Here is a 14981-nt window from a genome sequence, read left to right as displayed (position 1 = left end):
GTTAGCCCAGTTAGCTCTGTTGTACATTTTTATTTTTTATTTACTGATATTTTGAAGTTGTGCTGAATAGTTTATTTTTCGTGGTATGAAACTACTTTGACTTCAGGAATCAGTAGCAACATATTGATCCGGAGCCGCTCATTAAAGTCATTATTATTATTATTATTATTATCGTCATGTGCGCCTGCAGGGGGATCTACCTGGCGGCGGTGTTCTACCATAAGGACAGTTTACTGGTGACAGCCGAGGACCAGATCCCCATCGTGGAGGTGGACGACTCCTACAGCAGCTCCCTCATGCAGGACTTCCTGTGGTTCACCAAGGTGACGCCACTTCACTTACCCTTTCAGTATTTTAATATTAAGACAATAGATACAGAAGCATCACATGGCCGCCACACAGACGCAGGTCACATGATCCGTTTAAAGCTCTGACAGGACGTAGCTGCATGTCCACGAGCATAAATACTCATTCCTCCATCTCAAATCCAGAGTTTAAAACGTATAAGACACAAACTGCATAAAGTCTGAGCAAATGTTAAATGTTTAGAGGAAAAACTTTCCTCTCTGAAAATGTAATAAATCAATACTGGTCCAGTCGTTACATTATCAGGTTTTATTCCACGGCTAAATAATAATAGAATAAAAAACTCCACCTGACGAGCGGCTGAGAGACGACGTGTCGTTGGACAGCGTTTCAGCTTTGACGGAGCTGTGAACGTGTTCCACTTCCTGTCAGCCTGCCGATGGTTGCTGGAGTAATGATCAGGTGTGAAGTGCTGTTTGGATCGTCTCTGATGTGTTTTAAACCTGCTGCCGCCCCCGAGCATCACGCCCAGCAGCAGCTCTTCGTTTTATGAGCAGTTTAATGAGTCTGTAGTTAACTCTGTCTGCCTGTCTGCCTGTCTGTCTGTCTGTCTGTCTGTCTGTCTGTCTGTCTGCCTGTCTGCCTGTCTGTCTGTCTGCCTGTCTGCCTGTCTGTCTGTCTGTCTGTCTGTCTGTCTGTCTGTCTGTCTGTCTGCCTGTCTGCCTGTCTGCCTGTCTGCAGCTGTCCTGTATGTGGGAGGACGTCCGGTGGCTCAGACAGAGCATGTCAGTGTCCATGTCGTCGTCCTCCACCCTGCAGGCCCGCCACAAGATGCTCACCGCCGCCAGCCAGCTGCAGGTCAGCACGCCAGCTAAAGTGTAGACAGTTTTCCTGATGAGTTTCTGCTCTCAGTCTCTAGTTTACTGTCTTCTTCAGCACAGCAGGATGTTCATTTAGTCAATGAAGATACACCAGGAAGAGGGGCGGGGCTACCTGCTCACTCACCTGCACACCCCTTCATTCAGAAAGACCTACGATATTTATTATGATGGTGCTTCTGTGTTGGCGCCTCCTGCAGAGCCTCCTGGGAACTCACAACCTGGGGCGGGTCCACTACGAGCCCATCAAGGATCGCCACGGCAACGTGCTGCTGGTGACCATCCGCGACACGGAGAGCCAGCACTCGCTGTTCAGCGGGAAGTGGATGCAGGTGACCAAACTGCAGAGCCAGAGGAAGTCTCTGTCCACACCTGAGGAGCCCTACGCCCTCGACATCCTCATCATCACCATGCAGGTGAGGAAGGACTCAGAGTGTTATTCTAAGTGTGTGACAGCATCATGGAAAGGATCCCTACAGAGAGAGACCTGGAAGATCCTTTTGGTTTAACCACAAACAGCACACACACCAGACTACATTCACTAAAACAGGGATTTTAGAGAACAGGACAGTCCGTGTGTCTGGTGTAGTTGTTGTGACTTAAGTGTTTTAACACTTTATCTTGAATCCAAATTAATTCTTTAAAACACCAAAGTCACACAATAACATAAAACAACAAACAGGTTGATGAAGCAGCAGACCAGCAGCTCCTGTGTTTTTATAGGGTGAAATCCCTGTTTTTGTGAATGGAGCCTGGTGTGTGAGCAGAGAGTGATATAACGGCTGTTTGTGGTTTAACAAAAAGGATCTTGCAGGTCTCTCTCTGTAGAGATCCTTTCCATACTTTCCTTTCTGTTGGATCAGATTCAGCAGTTATATCACTCTCTTTGAACACACCAGACTCCATTGGCAAAAACACTAATTTTACCTCACAGAACTCTCCTGCTGGTCTCCTGTCAGTGAACTTCCTGTCTGTAAACTTCCTGTCAGTGAACTTTGTGTCTGTCCCCCCCCCCAGGACATCTTGGCGTACCAGCGGCGCAGCACCCACCGGCTGGCCCCGGGCCTCTACCTGGGCTTCCTGAAGCTCAGCAGCTCCGTGGACCAGATCAAAGTCCTGGTGTCCCAGCGGACCCCCAACATGCTCTGTCACACCCGCATACGAGAGAACGCCAACGTCTCCAGGTACGTGACCCTCACAGGTAGGACTGAAAGGTCAGGAAGAGAGAGAGAAGACTCAGACTGAACCTGATGTAAGTCTGAAGGTTTCAGCTGAATAACTATAATGATATTCCACTCAGGTGAATAGAAAGCACTCGTCAAGGCCACTGTGAACGGGCAAAAAGAGAGTCGTGACGGAGAGAACAGTGTCAGCTTCAGATTGGGGGGGGGCAGATGTTCCCAACACATTCTCTGCTCTGTGGTTAAATCAATACATAAAGTAAAACACCTTGTTCTTAATCATGAATCTGACATTATCCACGTCTTCGTCTTCAGCTGAAATACATGAAGCGTTCAGGATGAACAGTGTGTCGGTGTCCCTGGGGGATGTTTCCCTTTGGAGGTGGTGGAGACCAAAAACTGAGCTGAAAGAGAGATTTCAGCCACCCAAAAAATAAACACCAGATTAAGTGTCCATTTATTGGAATATTTTCACCAGTTTACTTTGCTGTCACACCACTTTCTGACGGGGAGCTGAAGCCATTCTGTTTCTCTTTGCTCGTTTCAAAGCCACCAGACTCCATTCAAAAAAACAGTCATTTTATCTCACAGAACACAGGAGCTGCTGCTCTACTGCTGCCTCAGTTAGTTAGTTAGTTTGTGTTATTGTGTGACTTTGGTGTTTTAAAGACTTGGTGTTGATCCAAAATAATGTGTTAAAACACCAAAGCAACAACAACTGGACCAGCAGCTCCTGTGTTCTGTGAGGGAAAATTACTGTTTTTTTCAATGACGTCTGGTAGCTATGGAGAGAGCGACATAACGGCTGTTTCTTCCTGACCAAAACGTTTCTACCCAGTCGTTGGGGTGTTTTTAACATCTCTAAATGTAAAGTGAAGGTTCTGCTGCTCCTCACAAAACACTCCTAATGCTCGTCAGTTAAAGTAACCTCCAGAGGAGTTTCAAATGTTACCTAAAACCTGAGGAATGAGAGCTGTTCGCACCTCTCAGATGTTGTCAGTCGGCACACAAGGACACTAATCTGCCAGTATTACATTACACAGTATTACGTGTGTGTGTGTGTGTGTTTCTGGATTTGTGCGCGTCTTTTGTGTTCCAATCTGATTGGCTGTGAGCTCTGGACAGGTAGAAGTATTCCTGCTCGTTCTTTGGCCTCCATCACTGGAATTTCTGGATGCTGAACAGCTCTGCATTCCCACCTCACAGAGATTGGAAAGTGTGAAGTGAGAAACAAAAGTGTGTGTGTGTGTGTGTGTGTGTGTGTGTGTGTGTGTGTGTGTGTGTGTGTGGATCGATGGATGCTCTGGATCCTGAGCAGTCGTGTAGTTTGGGGGTCGAGAGTTTGCCGTTTCTCTGACTCAGCTTTAATGAGCCTCTGAGTGGTTGTTGTGTAAATGAGCCGGTTGTTGATTTATTTGTTTGTTTTGGTCGGAGGTGACGGAGGGGGGGTTACTCAGGTGGGGGTGAACACAGAGGGGCCATTTAACACAGGCACACAGATTTATCCAGAAAAACACAAAGTCAGTGTTTTAGACGTGGAGAAAGGAGAGAATAAACAGGAACAGGTGAAGGTGTGAACGGAGCCTCCCCAGGTAAGAGATTCCACCTGGAGATACACATCTGAACATGAGCAGCATGAGACGACGTTTTCGTTCTGTGTCTGAAAGATCAGATAAATACCAACCACGACGATGAGAGCGATTTAACAGCTGTTTGTCAGATCCTTTCAGTTTAACCATAAACAGCCGTTATATCATTTACCTCTAACACACCAGGCTCTAGTGGCAAAAATACACATTTTACTAAACTGAACACAGGAGTTGCTGGTGAACAGTTTCCTCGATTGGTCAATTTGTTTGTGTTATTAGGTGACTTCGGTATTTTGAAGAATTAAAGTGGATCCAAAATAATGTGTTAAACCACCAAAGTCACAGCAACTATATCAGCGACTCCTGTGTCCTGTTCTCTAAAATCCCTGTTTTAGTGAATGTAGTCTGGTGTGTGTGCTGTTTGTGGTTAAACCAAAAGGATCTTCCAGGTCTCTCTCTGTAGGGATCCTTTCCATGATGCTGTCACACACCAGGATGTGAACAGAAAACTGATCTGCAGTCTGCTCTTAAAACCGTGCTGATGTGTTTGTGGTGTTCAGGGAGGAGTGGGACTGGATCCAGACGCTGTCGGCCGCAGTAGAGAAGGACCACGCCAGGGAGGAGAGCGAGGAGGCGGGGCCCAGGCCTGAAAGCCACGCCCCTTTATTGTACTACGAGCTACAGACGGCAATCAAGTCTCTGCTGAAACACATCAACCTACCTCTGCACCAGGTACACACGGACCGCACACGCCACTGTTTTACCTGCCTTAAAACGTCAATAAACATAATGAGGTTTGGTGGCTTTAATTTGAAGTTAAATGAAAGTTAATCACCACATCAGTAAAGGTTGAAAGGCTTGTAGAGATCCATCATCTACCTATCTACCTATCTACCGATCTATCTATCTATCTACCTATCTGTCTATCTGTCTATCTATCTATCTATCTATCTATCTGTCTATCTATCTATCTACCTATTTAAACCTCTTAGCAAGCTCATGGTAAAAATCAGGATTTTCCCTCTGAGGTTTGGTGGTGAGCCAGTTTGAAGGATAGTGTTGTTTTCAATTATCATATAAATATCTTATTTGAATATGATGTAAACGTTTTCAGTTTAAATTGTGTGTGTGTGTGTGTGTGTGTGTGTGTGCAGGCCCGTCACTTCCGTCTCTACAGTCAGGAGGTGGTGGAGCTCGGTCACGGCGTCTCCTTCCTGCTGCTGCTGCCGGCGGCTGACAACGTTTGCTCCGCCCCCGGACAGTCCAACCCCTACTCCCCCCTGTCAGGATTCCTGCACCTCCCTCTACAGATGTTTGAACTCGGTAACAACACACACACAGACAGGGCAGAAACAGCCGTTATATCGCTGCACACACACCAGACTCCATTCACAAAAACATGGATTTTACCTCACAAGAGCTGCTGGTCTGCTGCTGCCTCCATCAGTTTGTCTGTTTGTGTTATTGTGTTTTAAAATTTTAGTTAGGATCCAAATGAACCTTTTAAAGCACAAAACTCACACAAAGTCCTGTGTTCTATGAGGTAAAACTAGTCTTTTTACAAATGGAGTCTGGTGGCTTTGAGGAGAGCGATATAACAGCTGTTTCAAAAGGGATCCCGATGGATGGAAAGGATCCCTACAGAGATAGACCTGTAAGATCTTTTCAGTTTAACCACAAACAGCCATTATATGGCTCCCTTCAAATACACTGGACTCCATTGACAAAAATACAGATTTTACCTCACAGAACACAGGAGCTGCTGCTCTGCTGCTGCCTCCATCAGGTAGTGTGTTTGTGTTACTGAGTGACTTTGGTGTTTTTAAAGAGTTACTTTGGATCCAAAATAACACCTTGAAACACCAAAGTCACAACAAACAGACCATCAACTCTTGTGCTCTAAGAGGTAAAATCCCTGTTTTAGTGAATGTAGTCTGGTGTGTGTGCTGTTTGTGGTTAAACCAAAAGGATCTTCCAGGTCTCTCTCTGTAGGGATCCTTTCCATGATGCTGTCGGCTGAGGCCATTTCTAAAAGTTTTGTTGTGGAGTAAATACAGCAGTCGTGCAGCACAGCTCTGCGCTGAGTGTGAATGTGTTGAGGTGGATCAGCAGGGACAGACTGAGCTGTGTTACTGCAGCAGAGAGTCCTGACACACACACACACACACACACACACACACACACTTATGTCTGCAGGGAGAAGCACTAAATCAGTCTGCAGGCTCCAGCAGGACGGCCTCTCTGCTGACCCCCAAACACACACCACACACACATAAACACACACACAAGAATGTGTCAATAACACCCATACACACTGCACAATACTCTCTCTTTGTACACACACACACACACACACACACACACACACACACACACACACACACTGTCCTCCCCACCAGCTGCTGCTGAACGCTCATCGCTCTGTTTTCTTTAATTTTTTTAAACCAAATTTCACCAAAAAAAGCTCCAGATTTTCTGTCCTCTCACGTCCAACAGTTGTTGATCACAGGGCTCCCAGGGAGCGACATGTTCTTCTGCTCAGACGAGACGGGAAACGTGCAAAGAAGCAGCTGATCATGAGCCAGAGTCCATTCAAAGGACAGAATGTTGTGAAGAGAGTTTTTAGTTTTACCGTCGTTTAAATATTCAAACTGAATTTGTGAACAAGTGATTTCTAGTTTCTGCTGAATGTTCTTGAGGTTTTTATCTTCAGCACAATGAACCTCTCTGGACTTTATGCGTTTTGTCTCTCTGCAGTGCACTTCTGCACCTACAAGGAGAAGTTCATCAGTCTGTACTGCCGTCTGTCCTCCGTCCTGGACCTGGACGCCCTCATTACCCAGCAGGCACTGCGGGAAGCTATCACCGACAGCGAGGTGGCCACAGCGAAACAGAGGCACCAGCTCATCCTGGACTACATCCAGGTGAGGAACAAACACACGACAAAAAAAAAAAAAAGATCCTTAAAATTAAACCAGTTGCACTAAACACCCTTAAAGTTTCCTTAGAGTTCACTTACATATTTAAGGTTTTCTCTCAATACTTAAGGAATCCCTTAAAGTTATTATTAAAACTGTTACTTGAAAACCTTAAGGAACCTTTAAGATCTGCGATCAGGAGAACCTGATATCGTTTACCGACAAACCACTGATTTTATACTTTAGATCTGATCGCTCTCCTCAAAGCCACCAGACTCCATTCACAAAAATGGTCATTTTACATCACAGAACACAGGAGTTGCTGGTCCAGTTGTTGTGACATTGGTGTGTTAACACGTTATTTTGGATCCACACTAATTCTTGAAAACATCAAATTCCCACAATAACACAAACAAACTAACTGATCGAAGCAGCAATAAACCAGAAACTCCTGTATTCTGTTGAAGTAAAATTTGTGTTTTTGTCAATGGAATCTGGTCAATAGAGCATAGAGCTAACAAGCTAACGGAGCTCAGAGAACTTCCTGTCCTGTTCAGCAGCATGAAAACTACGTGGGGCTGTAAGACGTGACGGCTGCTCCACGATCTCATTATCTGACCTAATGATAAATAGTAAAACATGATAGTGGTGAACCCTCACACTGCCGGTCAGGTGACTGTCGGCCTCATCAGCCACAAAGTTTGGAAAGTAGTTCACGGGAACATGTCACACTGACTGGAAACTTTAAAGAGGGAATTATTTAATAGCTGTGGGAAAAGTTTCTTAATGGGACTCAAACTGGGAGCGCAGGGTCGGCCGCCCCGGGGTCACGGCCCGTTTTCAGTCTGTTAGACGTCCGTGTGGTTTCAGATTCATGAGGTCATCGCCTGGATCAGACCGGTCCAGTTTGTCTCTGAGAGAAAACTAAGGAGCTGCTGATCCAGTGTGAATGTACTGATGTAATAAAGTGTGAGTTCAGGTAAACAGCTGGTTTCTCTGCTGTTGAAGGAGCTGCTCCCTGCTCCCTGCTCCCTGCTCCCTGCTCCCTGCTCCCTGCTCCCTGCTCCCTGCTCCCTGCTCCCTGCTGCCTGCTCCCTGCTCCCTGCTCCCTGCTCCCTGCTCCCTGCTCCATGCTCCCTGCTCCCTGCTCCCTGCTGCCTGCTCCCTGCTCCCTGCTCCCTGCTCCCTGCTCCCTGCTCCCTGCTCCCTGCTCCCTGCTCCCTGCTGCCTGCTCCCTGCTCCCTGCTGCCTGCTCCCTGCTGCCTGCTCCCTGCTCCCTGCTCCCTGCTCCCTGCTCCCTGCTCCATGCTCCCTGCTCCCTGCTCCCTGCTGCCTGCTCCCTGCTCCCTGCTCCCTGCTCCATGCTCCCTGCTCCCTGCTCCCTGCTCTCTGCTCCCTGCTCCCTGCTCCCTGCTCCCTGCTCCCTGCTCCCTGCTCCATGCTCCCTGCTCCCTGCTCCCTGCTCCCTGCTCCATGCTCCCTGCTCCCTGCTCCCTGCTCCCTGCTCCCTGCTCCCTGCTCCCTGCTGCCTGCTCCCTGCTCCCTGCTCCCTGCTGCCTGCTCCCTGCTGCCTGCTCCCTGCTCCCTGCTCCCTGCTCCCTGCTCCCTGCTCCCTGCTGCCTGCTCCCTGCTCCCTGCTCCCTGCTCCCTGCTGCCTGCTCCCTGCTCCCTGCTCGCCACCGTCACAACTCCAACAGTATGAAAGTGAAGTCGTCTTGGTGAAGAGCTCACCGCCGCCGTTAATGGAGACCGACCACAAAACCACAAGGGCTCTCCGATCACGGGGAGGACGGGGGGAGGCAGGGGGAGGTGGGGGGGGGGGGGGGACCATCTGTCTGGCTCTCTGTCTGCGATTTTAAAGTTCGGAAAAAAGTGGCCCCCCGACCACAAATTGCTCAGAGAGAGAGAGAGAGAGAGAGAGGGAATGTCAGGGGAAAAAATAATACCAATATACCAATCAGAGGGTGTGTGTGTGTGTGTGTGTGTGTGTGTGTGTGTGTGTGTGTGTGTGTGTGTGTGTGTGTGTGTGTGTGTGTGTGTGTGTGTGTGTGTGTGTGTGTGTGTGTAAAGGGCCACGTCCAACCAAATTGGGTACTCTATACTTGTGAGGACCCTCATTGCCATAAAACGGCCATAAGACCCAAAACCTTTACATTTAAAGGGAAATTCCGTCATATTTCAATCTGGGTTCTGTTTGTATGTTTTCTGGTGGACAGACAGACCTTTGGATCCTTTGAGTTTGATTACAGACGGTCATTATTTCACTCTTTTCAAAGCCACCAGACTCCATTGACAAAAACAGTGATTTTAGCTCAGAGACCACAGGAGCTGCTGTGTGTGTGTGTGTGTGTGTGTGTGTGTGTGTGTGTGTGTGTGTGTGTGTGTGTGTGTGTGTGTGTGTGTGTGTGTGTGTGTGTGAGACAGTGAAAGTGGGTTAGTGTGAAGGTGACAGGATGCCGTCTAATTGGACAGTTTGTTTAGATTTGCCACATGTTGCACATGTGGCTGTTCCTCTTCAAGGCTAACAAGCTAACAGCTAACAGCTAGCAGGCTATCAGACTAACAGACTCACAGCTAACAGGCTAGCAGCTAACAAGCTACCAGACCATCATATGACACACTCATAGCAAAGAGACTCACAGCTAACACGTTCAGCGCTAACACACTAACAGCTAAAGCAGTCACAGTTCACATCTAACAAGCTAACAGACTGAAAGCTAACGAGGTATTAGGCTAGCTGCTAACATCATAAAAGCTTCACCAGGAAACTAAATCTGGCTGTGCTATGTAGTTAGCATCATAGAGCTAACGGTCCTGATGAAACGTGATGCCAGCCAATCAGGTTCAGTCTGGTGTGCGTCACGCCGCTGTTCAGGCCGACGCCCAGGATGCTCGCTCACACCTGGAGTGCAGGTCACTTAGTGATCATAAGGACTCACACTGTAACTTCAGTAAGGGGCTTTAAATCGAGGTGTGAACCCACTGATCTCCATCTGACTCTGATGTTGGGACGAGTCGGTCCTTCATCTCATTGATGCCTTCGCCTCCACGCTGGCGTCACACATTAAAGAGCGATGCTGTCAGGAACTGATGTGTGTGTGTGTGTGTGTGTGTGTGTCATGTCTCACACACACACACACACACACACACACACACACACACTCAGAGCGAGGTCTGTGGGAAGTGATGCTGAGCTGCTGTAGCTGCTCTTCGTCCTTGGATCTCACTGTGTCTTAAATCACGGAGCTGTGAGGCCGCTGTCAGACTGATCAGCTGCAGATGCGTCTCTGCTCTGGAAACCTCGTATGACTGTCAGAGCGCCGTATCGAGGCTGCAGCGCAGACGCATCCACCGCAATGAATTTTCCTCTGAAGGCAGCACGTCTGCGTCTTCACCATGAAACCTCCTCAGTCACAGTCTCATCATCCTGGATGGAAACATTTCAGCCTGTCACAGTTTTTAATGAGAACTTTCTCAAAAGCTGGTCCTAACTGTACAAAGTCTGGTGTTTGAATGACTGGTTAAACAAAAAAGACTCACAACGCTGTTTGCACTTACCAAACAGCACTTATATCGTTTTCTTCAAAGACACCAGACTCCATTGACAAAAACACTGATTTTACCTCGCAGCACATAGGAGTTGCTGGTCTAATTTTTGTGACTTTGGTGTTTTAAAGAGTTTGTTTAGATCCAAACTAATATATAAAAAACACCAAAGTCACATAATAAGACAAACACATTGACTGATGGAGGCAGCAGCAGAGCAGCAGCTCCTTTGTCCTGTGAGCTAAAATCCCTGTTTTAGTGAATGTAGTCTGGTGTGTGTGCTGTTTGTGGTTAAACCAAAAGGATCTTCCAGGTCTCTCTCTGTAGGGATCCTTTCCATGATGCTGTCACACACTTAGAATAACACTCTGAGCCTGTCAGTGGATCAAACAAGCTCTTTTTTTTAGTGGACCTACTGTGATCAGGTGCAGTTGTCCCAAAGGATCACGTTGCAGCCATTGCAGCCCGTTTGGTGGCTGCTGGCTGAGGTGATCTACTGGACCAGTTCCAACACTTTTACTACCTACCAGTCACTCAGACACCAGGATGTGGACACAGAGGATCATGGGGGAGAAACAGGGGAGTTCTCCTTGGACCAGACGTGGACAGAATAATGATGTTACTGAGTGACGGCCTGTGTGAGACGCTGCATGTGGCTGTTGGTAAACAGAGTGGAGACGTGAGGCCTCCCTCTGTGGGACGAGCAGGAATCTCCTTCATGTTTTTCTCTCCTCAGATTCTCGCTCTGCCGTCACAGCCTCGGCATTCTTTCCAGCAGAGTCATCGCCGCTGTCAGTCAGTGTGTGTGTGTGTGTGTGTGTGTGTGTGTGTGTGTGTGTGTGTGTGTGTGTGTGTGTGTGTGTGTGGCGCTCCTGCTTTCTGTCAATCGGCTAATTGCTGCTTAACATTTTGTCACGCTTCATTCTCTTCAAAAGCAAACATACACACACGTTTCCACTCACTCACATTGACTGATGATGCACTATTTTAATCTCATTTAATCATTTAAACTTTCTAGATCAAATATATAACATGAAATATAAAGAAAGTACTAAAGTGTGAAGAATTTTCTGTGCTGCTTTGACAATATGGATTTCTGGTCTGTCATGCCAATAAAGCTAATTTGAATTTGAAAATATGATAAAAATAGTAAAATGTAACAAGAAAGCAGACAAATGAAACAGAGTAATTGGAAAAATACAACTTTACAAGACTTAGTTTAGATAAAAGGTGACTTTAATAATGTTACTGATTCAGTGAGATCACATCTATTGGATTGTAGAGAATCTTTATTTTATTTTGAAATCATTATTGTCCTCATTAAAAACGCAGCTCAGTTTTGTGTTTGACTCAAATGTGCTTAAACTTTTTCCATGGAACTCATTAAGTACACACACTAAAGTACACACCGTTATCTTCACACGGTCAACCAACCTGCGGCTTCTAGAACAAAAAGTGTGTAAAATGAACAAAACGATTACAGCCAGTCGTCACAGTGGAGTCCTTAAGTTTGCTGGAAACTTACCAAAATAATTCATCAGTTATTAGAATTGATTTATTGATATATAAAAGATGTATTTCCTGCTGATAAATCCTCTGAATCTCCACATAGAACAAGATATCATCTGCATAGAAACGAAACGATATTCTGTGAAATGAAGACGGAGCCAATATGGAGGTACATTTTGTGTTTATCTTTGTTTTGTCGTCCTCCGACAGCAACTGGACGAGATGCGTCGGGATCTCCGCTGGATCACCGACGCCCTGCAGTACGCTCGCTACAAGCAGCCCCGCGGCGGCGTACCGATCACCTGCCTGGTGGACGCCAGCGCTCCAGATAGCGACTCCGGCCAGCAGAAGACCGACTCCACGTCCTCGACCATGGACTACCTGCCCACGCCTTCACCCTCACCTGAACTCCGCAGGAGAAAAGCCATCAGCGGTGAGTCGCCACGTTATTTATTTAAATGACGCTAAACAAACGTAAAGTGTCTCGCTGACTCTCGTCTCTCTGCGCTCAGACTCTCTGCTCGGCTCAGACGAAGACGGATCCTCTGAGGTGTTTCTGCCAACAGACAGTGACTACGACTCCAGCGACGCCCTGAGCCCCCGCGAGCTGGACCTGCTCTATTCTCCCCCCCAGGATCTTTCCCAGCAGGCCGTGCACTCGCTGGGCGGCAGCGCCCCGGACGTGCTCCAGATCCACGAGCTCAGGTGATCAGTTAGTTTGTAAATGCATCATTTTATCAGCAGCTTTAAATCCGTCGTAGCAGTGATGATCAGTAATGATATCAAGATCTTATTTGTGATTGATTGATTGATTGTTCGTGCCTGGGAACTTTGCATTATGGGATAAAGATTTTTAACACCATGACGACCAGAGGTTCATCTGGGATGGAGAAACACTCTGACTGTGACTTTAGCTGCTGTCTGTAGCTGCAGCACAACAAAGCAGGAAGTACATCCAAGAAACACATTTAAAGCAGCAGAAGAAGAAACGCAGCCTGTTTGATCCTGTTAGAGACACATTTAAAGCAGCAGAAGAAGAAACGCAGCCTGTTTGATCCTGTTAGAAACACATTTAAAGCAGCAGAAGAAGAAACGCGGCCTGTTTGATCCTGTTAGAAACACATTTAAAGCAGCAGAAGAAGAAACGCGGCCTGTTTGATCCTGTTAGAAACACATTTAAAGCAGCAGAAGAAGAAACGCAGCCTGTTTGATCCTGTTAGAAACACATTTAAAGCAGCAGAAGAAGAAACGCGGCCTGTTTGATCCTGTTAGAAACACATTTAAAGCAGCAGAAGAAGAAACGCGGCCTGTTTGATCCTGTTAGAAACACATTTAAAGCAGCAGAAGAAGAAACGCAGCCTGTTTGATCCCGTTAGAAACACATTTAAAGCAGCAGAAGAAGAAACGCGGCCCGTTTGATCCTGTTAGAAACACATTTAAAGCAGCAGAAGAAGAAACGCAGCCTGTTTGATCCTGTTAGAAGCTCCAACATCAGTTTAACGACCAAACCAGCTGAACCTGAGCAGGAACACTGATCAGCAGGAGGAACTCTCCTGGTGGAGGTGAAGGAACATGGAGGACGGAGCAGAGCCTGGTGGGGGTGGGGGGGTCCGAGGTGGAGTCTCTGTGAATCTAACGGATGCTCTCGTCCCGTCTCTCAGGTACAGCGTCTGCCCGTCCAAAGACCTCCCCCTCTCGCCGGTGGTGAAGGATCCCACGTCTAAAGACGCTCCTCTCTCCTCGCCGCTCCTCCCCCACTCCCCCTCTCTATCCAAAGACTTCCCTCTCTCCCCCTCCCTCTCCAGGACCCTCCCCACCTCCCCGTCCCTCCCCCTGTCCCCCAGGTTCTCCAAAGACCTCCCCCTCCCCCTTTCCCTCCCCCTCTCCCCGGCGCTGTCTGACACCACCAAGACTCTGGAGGGCCTCTCCCTCTCCAGGAGCCCTCAGGAGGGCGTGGCCCCCCTGAGGGCCCTCGCCAACCCGCCCGCCAAACGCAAGCTGCTCTCCAGGAGCCACCGGGGCCAGTACTTCAGCGGCCCCCAGCGCTGGCTGAGGGGCCACAGTGGGGAGAGCCACACCGGCTCTTTATCTGAGGGCGTCTACACCAAGCAGCTGGATCTGGACCTGCCTCTGCCCGGCGACCCGCCCTCCCCCCAGGGCAACACCTACGTCAGCCACGCCTCCTGCGTCCTGGAGAGCCGGAAGGGCCGCCACCGGGAGCCGCGGCCCCACGTCCGCAGGATCTTCGTGGAGCCGTGTAAGGAGCTGTCGCCGCCGGACCACGAGAGGAGGAGCGGGGGGGAGGAGGAGGAGGAGGAGGTGACGGCGGCAGGCGTGTCGGTCGTCGTGGCGCAGGTGGAGTCTGGAGGGGAGGGGGAGGAGCCAGGGGGAGCCGCCACCCAGGAAGTCGACTCAGACGACCAAACAAATGCCCAAGTGTCAGAGATCCTCAGCAGCACGCTGTAGGGTCGGACAGCAGCTGAGGAGGCAGCAGGTCGGTTCAGACACCGCCGAGGTTTAAAGGGGAGTGCTGGTGTTTTTAGCCGCTGGAACCTGGAAGATCCTTTTGGTTTAACCACAAACAGCACACACACCAGACTACATTCACTAAAACAGGGATTTTAGCTCACAGGACACAGGAGCTGCTGCTCTGCTGCTGCCTCCATCAGTTAGTTTTTTTGTGTTGTTGAGTCACTTTGGTGTTTTAAAGGGTTGGTTTGGATCCAGATCTACATGTTAAAACACCACAGGCACAACAATCTGACCAGCAGCTCCTGTGTCCTGTGAGCTAAAATCCCTGTTTTAGTGAATGTAGTTTGGTGTGTGTGCAGAGAGCGATATAACAGCTGTTATTACATTACGGTCCAGGATTAAAAACACCAGAGTTCTCCTTTAAAGCTACACGAGGTAACCAAGCTACAGAACCTCTCATAACTTTGGTGTTGGACATTTTAGTTAGAGTTTATGGTTAGATCATGTGTTTTACTGCCCAGTGTGGATGTAGAATAACCTCAGAGGAGAATGAACCTGGACATCAGCCTAATGTCACCACTG

The 14981-nt window shown here is 48.1% G+C and overlaps 1 protein-coding gene across 1 annotated transcript in view; it reads left to right on the top strand.

Annotated features, from left to right (window-relative positions):
* ankfn1a (ankyrin repeat and fibronectin type III domain containing 1a) overlaps positions 1-14393 on the top strand; it is a 41052-nt gene extending 26659 nt beyond the window's left edge. Inside the window, exons 11-20 of the mRNA XM_070851315.1 lie at positions 191-323; positions 1048-1164; positions 1385-1600; positions 2202-2368; positions 4515-4686; positions 5109-5277; positions 6712-6878; positions 12138-12360; positions 12440-12632; positions 13589-14393. Of these exons, the coding sequence (XP_070707416.1) occupies positions 191-323; positions 1048-1164; positions 1385-1600; positions 2202-2368; positions 4515-4686; positions 5109-5277; positions 6712-6878; positions 12138-12360; positions 12440-12632; positions 13589-14393 (2362 nt within the window). The remainder of the gene's footprint in view (positions 1-190; positions 324-1047; positions 1165-1384; positions 1601-2201; positions 2369-4514; positions 4687-5108; positions 5278-6711; positions 6879-12137; positions 12361-12439; positions 12633-13588) is intronic.
* The last annotated feature ends 588 nt before the right edge of the window (positions 14394-14981 follow it).

The sequence above is a fragment of the Pempheris klunzingeri genome, chromosome 20 (assembly GCF_042242105.1).
Source record: "Pempheris klunzingeri isolate RE-2024b chromosome 20, fPemKlu1.hap1, whole genome shotgun sequence".
NCBI lineage: Eukaryota > Metazoa > Chordata > Actinopteri > Acropomatiformes > Pempheridae > Pempheris > Pempheris klunzingeri.
This window is presented reverse-complemented; position numbering and strand designations above follow the sequence as displayed.